The sequence below is a fragment of the Varanus komodoensis genome, unplaced genomic scaffold (assembly GCF_004798865.1).
Source record: "Varanus komodoensis strain SLA01 unplaced genomic scaffold, ASM479886v1 scaffold63, whole genome shotgun sequence".
Lineage (NCBI taxonomy): Eukaryota > Metazoa > Chordata > Lepidosauria > Squamata > Varanidae > Varanus > Varanus komodoensis.
Genome location: NW_025336259.1, coordinates 1,508,991 through 1,521,210, shown reverse-complemented (window position 1 = coordinate 1,521,210; position 12,220 = coordinate 1,508,991). Strand labels below are relative to the sequence as shown.

The following is a 12,220-nucleotide window of genomic DNA, read 5'->3' as shown; positions in this document are numbered from 1 at the left end:
CCCAAGTTTGGGAATAATATGAGAACTTCCCTTAGATATGATTGTATCTCACTGATTATGTGTTCATGGGGAAGAAGCCCCCGATGCGTGGGGGCGCTGGAACAGTGCAAGAGCGCATCCCAGCTTGCTCCAGCCAAATCCACCTGCTCCGCCCTGGCCATGAGAGTGGAAAAGGACCTTCCGTCAGCCTTAATGACAACTGACTCCTTATTTCTGCCCAGTGCAAGTTTCTGAGGGACCCGGTGTGAGTTCTCCCAACAGAGGGGCAGGAACGGTGGGGTCCCACAGAGCTCTGTGCAATAGAAATGATCCAGGGACCGGAGCAACTGCTCTGGGAGGAAAAGTGACGACATCTGAGGCGGCTTGGCTTAGAAAACAGGCGAGGAAGGGGAGGTTTGAGTGAGGGGTACGGAATTATGCCTGTGTGGAGAAAGTAGATCAGGTGACAGCTTTCTCCCTCTCCTGTAATACTAGAACCCAAAGGGGTCACCCCATGAAACGGACTGGTTGCGATACTTTATTTGTATTGTATGTTATTGTGTTGTTCTATATCTTGTTGTAAACCAGAAAGCTTTGGCTGCGCAAGAGGTATGAAACGAAATCCATCATAATAATGGCCTACCTCATAGGGTTGTTAGGAGGGCCAAACATATCGAGACTGCAAATTTTCGACATTACAAGCCTCAGCGTGGGTGTAACTCCTCACATTACCTTGTTAAAAAAGGTGGATGACTAATGGGAAAAGGTAGAACACAGAGGACCAAACCTGCAGAGTCACTCAGTCCGTTCATCTCGCCCAGGATTCTCCTCTGCCAGCAGTTCCAAGACCAAGACAAGCCTCTCCTGGCCTTGCGCTTCCTGCGTGCCAATGCTCCTCGCCTGACAGCGGCACGCCATCAATCAGCCAAGCGTCCTCTGAAGAACGGGCTGGTGGCTGCCGGCGACTGACACCCGTCACCTGTCCTGTGGGGCGAATTGCTTTGGGCACAGCCCCAAAGTGGCTTTTGCTGATCATCCTGTGCTTTTCAGCCACCCTGCAACCGAGCCTGAAAAGCACGCTGCTCGGTGGATGAACGAGGGGGCATCTGATCTTCGGCAGCACAAACGTTTCTATCCTGCAAAGCTTGGGGGCCCCAGTGGCCGTGGGGTGGGGTGTCCCCTCCGAGCCCCAGACTGAACGTCCAAGGGGCCATCAGAGGTGCTGCTCCTCACATGGGGCAGCGGAGGTGGCAGTGATGGTGGGGGCGATGTGCAGTCCAGCCACCCCGACTGAGGTTGTCCCCGTGAGTGAAAGCCACCCCAAAAGCCCTCTCCTTGACAATGATGCTCAGGCCTTGATGGAATCAAGCCATCTCACTCTTGGCCTACCCTTTAACCATCAGCCGTTGAAGAGTATTTATTTATTCATTCTATCTCATTCCCTACAAACGTCTCGGGATGGCTTACATTAAATAAGTAGAATAAAACAAACCCCTCAGCATCCTCCTATTAACATACTAAAACCCCAGTTAAAATCAATTAAACGTTTAAATAACGTGAAAATATTACAAGAGCCAGTGTGGTGCAGTGGTTAAGAGTGTAGGACTGGGACTCAGGCGATCTGGGTTCGAGTCCCCGCTCTGCCATGGAGCCAACTGGGTGACTTTGGGCCAGTCACAGACTCTCAGCCAACCTACCTCACAGGGTTGTTGTTGTGGGGATAAGATGGAGGAGGAGAATGATGCAAGCTGCCTTGAGCCCTTTGTCGGAAAAAGGCAGGATATAAATCGAATAAATGAATGAATGAAATGAATGAAATAGAAAGGGTTTTGCCTGACCCAGAAAAGAATACAATGTCAGTGCCAGGCAAACCTCTCTGGGGAGCATATTCCATAGTTGGGGTGCCACTGCAAGGAAGGCCCTCCTCTGGGTAGCCACCCTCCTAATCTCCTTCAAGGAGGGCTCCCAGAGCAGGACCTCCACCTCCGATCTCAAGGGGCGGAGGGCATACAGAGAAGGCCCCTTGCATGACGGTCTTCTCCAGCGAGTCTTGCCTTCTCACCATGGGCCTGAAAACAGCCCCCGATTCATCATTTTCGCTTCCAGGTCTGATTAAATCTAAGACCCATTTCTTCTTCCTCCTCCTCTTGGTTCATAATATTCACAAAGCTCTCCTCCAGCTCCATTTTTCAAACACAACCCTTCTGCTTGCGTCAGCTTTCTTCACTGTCTGGGTTTCACACCCGGGCAGAGTGACCAAGAATACAAGAGGAAGGCCCATCCTGGCCTGGGTCTCCAACGAAACGTCCCAGCACTTTCCGTTCCTTCACTGCTGCCCTTCCAAGCCTCCGTCTTCTTCCACTTTCTGGGCTGCAGCCACCATGTTTGCGGTTCAGCACCAAGGACAGCCCCTTCAGAGTTCAGACCGGTGGCCAGCATGGACGGGTGGCGTTGGCCCACGGACCATACAAACGGCCTCCACCACAGGTGCCCTGTTGCAGCTCACAATACTCCTGATGTCCTGGGGCTCCGGCCAGACGTGCTTCAGCTGCTTCCCGAAAGTCCTGTCCACCCCACCCTGCATGATCCTCGCCAGGAGGGGGCCAGGTTCCACGGCCCCGTCTCCGGCGTCCAGGGAGGAACCCTTGCAAAGCGGCCTTTGTCTCGGCCGAAAGGGGGCTTCTGGCACCCCACCCTTTGCACAAGCTGTTGCTCTTTTCCTGGGCAGCTGCCTGAGGAGGCCGGTCCCCCTTCGAAAGGGGCCGCGGAGAAGCCTGAGGGCAGAGCTGGCGGCCAGCGGCTGCCCCGGCTGTGCGTGCCACATTGTCTCGCAGCTGCCTGCCTGCCGACCGACCGACTGGGAGCAAGCAAGGCGGGTCCTCGCCTCGTCTGGCCAGGAGAGGCCGTGGCTTCGCACGCATAACCATGGCAACCTCAGAGCACAGCAGCAGTGCGGAGCGGCTGCCACATGGAGCCCGTCTGCTGTTGGCCGCAAGGGCTGGCACAGCCACGGAGAGCGTCGGTCGCAGCATCCACACCCATGGAGGGATGCTGCGGTGCCCAGAGCAGGGAGGGGACCGGCGGAAGCCCCCAGGGATGAGGAAGAGCGCCTCCACACAGCGCTGCCTTCCCTTCGGCTAAGAAGGCCCCCCTGGACTAGCGCCCCAGAGGAGGAAAAGCATCCCGAAGAGAGGACGGAAGGCTGTCCCGGTGTGCGTCAGTGTGGCATGTCTTGCTTTGTGCGCAATGGAGCATCAGTGTCTACCCTCTCCAGGCTTTAGTCCGCACTTCAGCAGCACCTGCCAGTGGTGCTCAGCCCCACCCCCACCCGAGGCTTGACCCCGTAGCCAGCTCCTGAAATAGCCAGACTGGCCCTGGTGTGATGGCTCTGGGGTCACCAGCTTTCGTTTTATTTTTGTTGTTCAGTTGCAAAGTCGTGTCCGACCCATCGCGACCCCATGGACCACACTCCTCCAGGCCTTCCTGTCCTCCACCATCCCCCGGAGTCCACCTGAGCCCACGCCGACTGCCCCAGTGACCCCATCCAGCCACCTCATCCTCTGCCTCCCCTCCTTCTTCTGCCATCTATTGTTCCCAGCATCAGGCTCTTCTCCAGGGAGTCCTTCCTTCTCATGAGGTGGCCAAAGTATTTGAGTTTCATCTTCAGGATCTGGCCTTCTAAAGAGCAGTCAGGCTGATCTCCTCTAGGACTGACCAGTTTGATCACCTTGAGGCCAAGGAACTCGCAGGAGTCTCCTCCAGCACCACAATTCAAAGGCCTCAATCCTTCGGAGCTCAGCCTTCCTTATGGTCCAATTTACAGCCATAAATCCCAGCTGGGAAAATGCAATTGCAAAATAATTACTATTCTTGGAATGGAAAGACAATCCAGTTCATCACAGCGAAGATCTTGCTTGCTGTGCTCTCCTCTTCAACTTCAGACAGGGCTTGAACTAGGCAACTCAGGAGGGGACACCTTAAACAGAGGGCTGTCCTGCATAAAATAGGACACCCGGCAGGTCCCCTTGCTTCTCTTTTGCCAGGGAGAGTGATGGACAAATGACCCACCTGGCCTCACAGCTGAGAAGGGGTGTCCCGGAGAAGGAGGGAGTCTCGGGTGTCCCAAGGCCAGCTCCACGCCGCTCACCTGCAACAAGCAGGTTGCTGGCCAGATCACTGGCCCACCTGGCTGCCCGGGGCTGGCGTCTCTGCCTCGCCTCAGCCCTTCTCCAGGGTGTTCCCCACTGCCTGCCCTTCAGGTCCTTCTAGGTGGGGGCACCAGGCTGCATTCAGGCCAGCCGCTCCACCACCGAGCGCTGGCCTCCCTCGTGCACGGAGCTTCCTGAAAATGCTCCTACGTCTTTAGCAGTCACCCAGACATTCAGCAGGAGAAGCTTTGTCCATGTTGGGAAGACTGTTGCCAGCTTGATTTCTATGCTTTACCTGGGCAGAGCAGTTAAAAACCATGGGAAATCAACTGGGGGGAGTCTCCCCTCCCGGGCAGCACCATATCCTTGTGCCAGTAGAAGCTTCCCTAGTTGAATTTTGCTAAGCGTCAGCCTGCTCTTCACAGCACAAGAGCAGGGTCAGGGAACAAAGATGGCGGCCCAGTTTGGAGTGGATGCCTTGAGCTCCACCTCCCAGAGAAATCCTCTCTGGACACATTCTTAGAGGTGAGTGGGGTTAAGGGTGAGCCCCAAATGTATCACTTGGAGCCCCAAATCCCTGGATAGCCCTGCCCCACCTGCTGCTGTGCCCAGACTCTTCCAGAAAAATAGGTCCAGGGGCCACAAGGATTTCTGTGGCTTTGAGTCCCCACGGATGAGCCACCTGCAGGCCCCCCTGTGCTTCACCTCCCGATGTCCCACCTCCCTGGAGGATTTCTGCCTGGGGGTCTACAGCCCTCCCACAATCAAATTCATTTATTTATTGTTTATTCATTCATTTAGAAAATGCGTAGGCCGTCCATCACCATCATCTCTGGCCAGCTTACATTATTTCAAATCCTAAATAAAACAAATTAAGCCTGAAATACCCTGAAACATCTCTTTTTGCCAACAGGATTGTCCTTGAGAGATAAACTCTTCCCAGAGGATCTTGGCTATGGAACGCCTCTCTCCATCCATCCCTTCCCAGTCACTAGGATCTGCAGTGGGGGCCTTCTCCAACGAAGTGGGGGCAGGAATGGCTAGAAGAGCCTTCCATGGGGAGGGAGGGTGTTTCCTCAGGGTGATCGCTCCCTCCCCAAGAAAGCGCGCCCGGTGCCGTCACTGCTCCCTTTCCAGCTCCAGGTAAAGATGCTCTTATGTAAGAGCTGTTTTAGTTGCTAATGGTTTTTAACATTGTTTTAATTTCTTCTGCTGTGCGCTTGTGATTCCCTTGCCGATTGCCCAGCTCTGTACCATTTTAATGGATTTTGTGCTTTTAACTGTGGGTCTTTTTGTTTTTGCTGGTGCCTTTTTGTAAACTGCTCAGAGAGCCCTCTGGGCTATGGGGCAGCATATAAATACAGTAAACTAACTAACTAACTAACTAACTAACTAACTAATAGGGTCCTTTAAAGACACACAGTCAGGCCTCAGACCGTATGCACCTTAGCAGAAGCAAAGTCACGTGCTTTTTCTTTCCAGTACCTGGCCCTACCCCGGAAGGGAGACTCAGAGAGGCCCCTGCCCAGTCACAGTCGGGGGTCTGGGGTAGGCGAGCCCTCGTTCTGATCCAGCAAAGCCCCTCTTCCATGAACTTGATCTGCATCCCTGCTGCTCCATTAGCTTCCCTCCAAGAAGTCCAGATTTCCTTCCTCCAGCTGTATGTGGTGCTTCGGAAAGTTTTTCTTGAGAGTCTGCATAATCCAGCATGCAGCATCTTTGCTCTGCTGAGCGGCGTGAGATGTTCTTGTTCCCCAAGGACACACGGCAGGCTTCACTGGTCCCAGAATGCAAAGCTGTGGGGCTGGCCAGGCCCCCCATGGCCTTCCCTGACGCGTGCCACCTTCGGTGAGTTGCCTTCTCCTGGTGCCTTCAGCAGAGGGCACCGTTCTCTCATGCTGCCAAGTCTTTCCCAACTTAGGGGAGTCCCGCTCAAGTCCTGCCCGCTCGACACGGTGCTTCCCTTTATGGGGTCAAGCCATCTCATATTTGGCCTTCTTCTCTTGCTGTCAACTTTCCGTAGCAGGATCGTCTTCTCTGGGGAGACTTGCTTTCTCACAACATGCCCGATGCATGACATCATTGGCTATTTGAGCTTCCAGTTCTGCTTTGATTTGATCTAGCATCCCCTTGTTCATCTTTCTGTTAGCTCCCCTCCAGCACCATGCCTGAATGCATCCATTTTGCTCTTGTCTATTCTCTTTACTGTCCAACTTTCACACACACACACATTATGACCAAGAATGCAACACTGTGGATAACAAGTTCTAAGTTTAAGACCTGGATATCTAAAGGAACATCTCCATCCATATAAGCCTACCCAGACCCTAAGGTCTTCACTGGAGGTCCTGCTTTGGGAGCCACCTTTAAAGGATGCTAGGTAGGCAGCTACCCAGGGTAGGGCCTTTTCAGTGGTGGCACCACATTTGTGGAATCAGCTCCCCAGAGATGTGCACCAGGCACCTTCCTTGGCAACATACAGGTATGTGAGGGGGTGTCACACGGAGGTGGGTAGAGACCTGTTCTCCCCTGCAGAGGAAGGCAGGACACACTCCAATGGAGCCAAGCTCAGGGAGCCAAGGTTCAAGTTGGATGCCAGGAAGCACTTCCTGACAGTCAGGACCCCGAGGGTGTGGAATGGGCTTCCATGGGAGGTGGCTGAGGCCCCATCAGTGCGGGTGTTCAAGGATAGGCTGGATGTCCACATGGTGGGCATGTCATGAGCGGAGTGGGCTGGAGCCGGGGGTCAGACTAGATGGCCCGGGAGACCCTTCTGACTTGCTCTGTTTCTATGTTTCTATGTTTGTACACATTTCAGCACCCGGCAAAGACTTTTAAATTTTTGGAGTATTTTAATGTTGAATAATAGCCTTAATTCTAATTTTTAATTCTAATTTTAGGTTGGTATTTTAATTGAAGCATTTAAAAATTTGAATCATTATTTTAATATAAGATGTTGTTGTCCCATCTGGTTATTGTATAAAATCAACGCAGTGGGTACTCCTACCAACAGAATGGATGTTTCACTGGCATTGATGCTTTATTTACTGAATTTCTTAATGTTGTTGGATTTTTATGTTTCGTTTGATGGTTTTTGATTGCCGCAAACCATCCAGAAAGCCATGTGGCTATTGCAACAGTCCTGAAAGCTTGCAATAAAATCATAAATAAATAGGGGTGTGGAAAACACACGACCAGAATTGATTCTGGTAGGATTGCTGGAGTATCACTAGCAAGGAATCACATTCATTCATTCATTCATTCATTGATTTATATCCTGCCTTTTTCCTACAAAGGCAGCTTACATCTTTCTCCTCCTCCATCTTATCCCCACAACAACAACCCTGTGAGGTAGGTTGTGCTGAGAGTCTGAGACTGGCCCAAAGCCACCCAGTTGGCTCCATGGCCGAGCGGGGACTCGAACCCAGAACTCCTGAGTCCCAGTCCCCTGCTCTTCACCATGACACCACACTGGCTCTCGTGGCTTTCGCATCCTGAAAAAGGGAAAACCAAGGGCTCGTTTCCTCTTGCAGCTTTTAAAGAAGTGACTGTACCACCACAAGCTCAGAGCTGGTGCTGAGGCAAAGCATGGCTTGGCATCAGCCAAGGGTCCGAACCCTTCAGGGGCTACCACCACAAACCCCCCAGGACCTGCTTGTCCATTCTGCTCCCCCCTTGTCCCAAGCCCAAATGCAAGGCTTGTCCCCATAATTCACGTCAGTGATAATTCATTTCAATGCCAGACACTTTGGGGATTGCATTGGAAAGGCAGGATAAATGTCAAAAGGAAATAGAAGAAATTGAATGAATTAGTTGAATTTCTGGGATGTGTGTGTTTTTTAATGGCTATTAATTCCACGTCGTGTGCCAAAGAGCACTGCCGGAAATTGCTATTGGATTTTTTTTAATTACTCCCAAAGAAAATGTTTCAGAAACAGAAAGGCAGGAAGGTAGGTAAGGCTGAATCATGCAGTTTCGCAATATCAAGTCAAGACCGGTATCAAGGGCAAGCATGCTTGGGCAGCTGCCAGGGCCCACACTCCAGCTGGGCCCCTCTGACAAGAGCCCCAGGAACTGGTCCTCCTCTTTGCTACTGCGACCTACAAATGCACCTGCTTCCTGCTCTGACCCACACGGAGCTGGAGCACAAGGAGCAGCGGGTGCCTCTTTCCTTCTCGCAGGTTCTCTAGCTGCCAAGCTAGCAAGTGGGCATAATGGTGAAGAAAGAGGAGTAATTGTCGCCAGCAACAATGCTGGGAAGAAGAAAAACTTGGCAAGGGCTGGAACTCATCGAAGGTGCTTTGCCTGTCATTGGTACAGCCCATTCAGAATGCAGAGCTAATTAACCGTTCCAGAGGCACCAGACAGCTCCAGATGCAAACAGGGGTCACAAGAGGACGGAATGTTATTCAGCAGCCATGTGGAGCCAAAAACATTTCCTTCTAACCCATATTTCTTTTGTACAAAAAGACTAGCATGTTCAGGATGTTCTGTAGCAGTAGTGGTTTCATTCTATTGGAAACCTGGTCTGCTCTTTTATATACCTGGCTGTATAGCCAGGGGCTCTCTGATTACGACTCAGTAAATTTAGCCAGATCCTTCACTTTCGGGACTTGCAGCCCTGATTCAGCAACTTCTGCCAGCAATGATCACATGTGCCTCAATCGAAATGCTCATTTGCAACATTCAGCCGGCGCAGTTGCATCAGATTCTTCGCACTTAGTAACCCATATCTAGCCCAGTATGGAAGCAGGAATGTTCCCAGTCCTTCTTGGAGGTGTCCAGGATTGAACCAGGGGATCCACTGCATGCAAACCGTGCCTCTTCCGCCAAGCTACAGCCCCTTCCCCTTGTGCAGAGCTATTCTCTGGCTCAGGCAAGCATAAAGATCCATACTGCCGATCCTGCAAAGCCAATGTACTCATTATATCACACGCCTTCCTGTGCATGCAAACAAGAGTACGAACATGTTGCCTTAGAAAGACTTGACTCAATCTGCAAAATCAAAGCCTGCAGCATGGGCCTCCCTCGTTTTTGGTGTTTCTCCAAAGGCTGGGTGGAAAAGATGCCAGGGCTCCTACCTGTCCATCCACCTGCGAGAACCCTTCCTTCTGCTCAACTATTAAAGAGCAAGAGTCCCATTTCCTTTTGAACCCCCCCATCCTGTTAAGCCAAGAGCACTAAAAAAATGGCTAGCCGACCAACCCAATCTGTATCTACATGGAACTAAGTCCCGTTGAGTTCCACAGGGCTTACTTCCAGGAAAATGGGTATAGGATTGCAGCCTATATGTCTTTGGAAGAATAAGGAGAGCGTTTTACCTAGGCCCAAGAAGCTGAAGACCCACTGGATAACCGAAGCAGTCTGAAGCCGCCGCTCCAGCGGGAGTGAGCGAGGAGCAAATTCAATCTTCATGGTGGAGCCAGTGCACCGTGAAGGCTTCAGACCAAAAGGTGCTTCCAGTCCCCGTGCAGAAAGCCCAGGAGGAGCAAAGTCTCAGCCTCTGTTGACACAGTATTAAAGGACTCTGCAGGGAGCAATTAGCGGCGAAGCTGCTCTGGCGTGGAGGAAGCCCGTCCCACTTCGGCCAGGCTGCCGTGGAGGTGTGTGTGACGAGGGGACTTTGATTTGAGAGGTGCTGCCAAGTAATTGACCCAACCAGCCAGGTGAGGATTGGGCGTGTCTGTGAGTATGGAGCTCTCTTCTCTCCTCTCCTCTCCTCTTCTGCAGAGCCAGCCCTGCCACAAGGCAATGGAGGCAACTGCCTCGGGCAGCAGATGCTGCGGGGCAGCTTCCCAGTTGCTCCTCCCGAACCGCCAGGTGGGTCCCCTCTGCCTGAGGACTGAGCTGTGCATGGCACGACCTCTCCTGGGCCCCCTAAACCCACTTGCTGTGGGGCGGAGGACGCTGCCCCATGACCAGCGTGCCGAAGAAAGATTCGACCGCCACGCGACGCAGCAAGTGGGGGGCCATCTTGTCGTCTGTCATGGGCCGTGAAGCATCTTCCCCTTGCTTCTGTCTAGCTATGCACCATATGCATCTCAGCACAGGCCCGGCAACTGATTGGAGAGCCCACCCCAGGAACTGCCCCTGTTGTAACCCCCTCATAATCGAACATGCAGCCAGGGCATGGCTCGTCACGGGTAAAAGAAAGCATGATCAGGGTGTCCTGTTCGCGTGAACAAGAACAGGAACCCCAACGAATGTGCACGCTATGCAAGGATGAAAACAAAGCAGGCTACGCTCAAGCATAACCGCCAACGTCACGCCCTTGTAGCCTCGCTTGCTTCCCTTAGCATGGGAAAAGTGCAGAATGTGCAAATGTAGCTCAGTGGGGAACCCCATTGTCCGCTGTTATTCAAGCACCTGCATAGCTGTAAAAGAGTATAAAACAGCTGCATTCGTCTGCTCGGGACCACACTCCTATGAGTGCTTGGTCCCTGCAGGTAAATAAATCTCTCTCGATAATTCCAACCAGTCTCTGGTCTCGTTTGTAAAATCGCGCCATACAACAGCCCCCTCCTGGTAGTTCACGTGGTCCTGGGAGGATGCCGCCCACGGTCCCGAGCGTGCAGAAGAGGGTTGCAGGGCTGGGCTGGGACAATCCTCTGCGGTGATGCCCCTTGCTCTTCAAGGCTCAGGGAGCAACTCACTCAGGGACCACCCAGGGAGCAGCCACAAGCCACAGGCTCCGTGCCCTCTGGCCGGGAGACTCTCCGGCTAATCGTTGCATAAGCTTTGGCAAAGCAAAAGCAGGCAGTGAAGAAAGCTGCCTGGAAGAACATGGATGCATTCAAAACACAGTGCTGGAGTTTCGCAAATACCCCCGACCGACGGAAAGGCAAACGGGGGGACCCAAGGCCAAATCGATCCAGGACTCCCTTCCCGAAAGCAAAATGGTGCAACTCGCGCTGTCGTGCTTCAGCACATCGTGAGAAGGCAAGACTCGCTGGAGAAGACCATCGCACCAGGGAGAGTCGGAGGCCGAAGACGGGAACGTCCAGCTAGGAGATGGGTGGGCTCCATCCAGGCAGCCACAGCCTTGAGCCTGCGGGAGCTGAGCAGGGCTGTCCAGGATGGGGCATCTGGGTTCATTTCCATGGTCACTGTCAGTCAGAGGTGACTTGACTGCACATCCCAGCAGCACAACATTAAAGTTTAGTGCACAGCATTAGTCTTAAAGTAGCCAGAAGCCTCTCCAATGGCTTTACTTGTTTTAGATATACATAAATGATTTTCTTGGGAAGGGAAGGGGAGGGGAGGGGAGGGGAGGGAATTAAGGGTACACTTGAATAGGTAATAGGGGAATGTGAGAAGCCTGTTCAGCAAGCCTGCATCACAACAGTGTGTGCGTAGAGAAGGGATCCATGACAGCCTTGTTGGAGAGATGTTGCACTCGGTTCTGCTTGCGCTGGCACAGCCTCGCCCTGGCCTCCCCATGCATCGAGGTAGGGAACAGGCGGCCCCACGGATATCGCTGGATTGCAATGGCCATCAGCCCCAGCCAGCAGAGATGATGGGGGCTGCAATCCAACAACTTTCATAGGGCCACGTGCTCCTCGCCCTTGCTGTATGCAGTGTGCCACCACAGGCCTTCTTGCCTGGAAGTAAATTCTGTTAGGCTCAATGCACTTCCTTTTGAGTTAACACACTCAGGAACAGAATGGGGACCTCTTCTAGGAGGAGGTGGGACTCCGAAGGCTTTCAAAGGCTCGGTCCTTTCTGCTTGATTGTTCACAGAGACTCTTGTGCTCCTGACCGAAGCCCAGACGATCCGTGAGGCTCTCATTGTAGGGCTGTGCGCAAATGTGTCCTGGATGCACCTTATTTGTGGGCAGAATTTGGGGCAGAGGGAGGAGTAATTCCTCTTCCAGAGGGAGGAGTAATTCTCCAACAGGGTCCGACAGACAGAATTCACCACTGGCTCCGGTCGCAGCATAAACGTCTTTGTTTTCGAGCTTGCCACATTGCTGCAATTCCTCTGCGCATGCTTCTTCCTTCTGTGAAGAGCATAAGAAAGGTGCTGGATCAGACCAAGGCCACACGTGGTCCAGCAACCAGCTGCCCGCACGAAATCCACAAGGGGGATGTGA

At 52.7% G+C, this 12,220-nt stretch overlaps 1 protein-coding gene across 1 annotated transcript in view; it reads right to left on the bottom strand.

The window, feature by feature from the left end:
* The window catches only part of MOGAT2 (monoacylglycerol O-acyltransferase 2), a 29,593-nt gene extending 20,051 nt beyond the window's left edge, over positions 1–9,542 (bottom strand). Inside the window, exon 1 of the mRNA XM_044450203.1 lies at positions 9,449–9,542. Coding sequence (XP_044306138.1) covers positions 9,449–9,542 — 94 coding nt within the window. The remainder of the gene's footprint in view (positions 1–9,448) is intronic.
* Between the last annotated feature and the right edge of the window lie 2,678 nt (positions 9,543–12,220).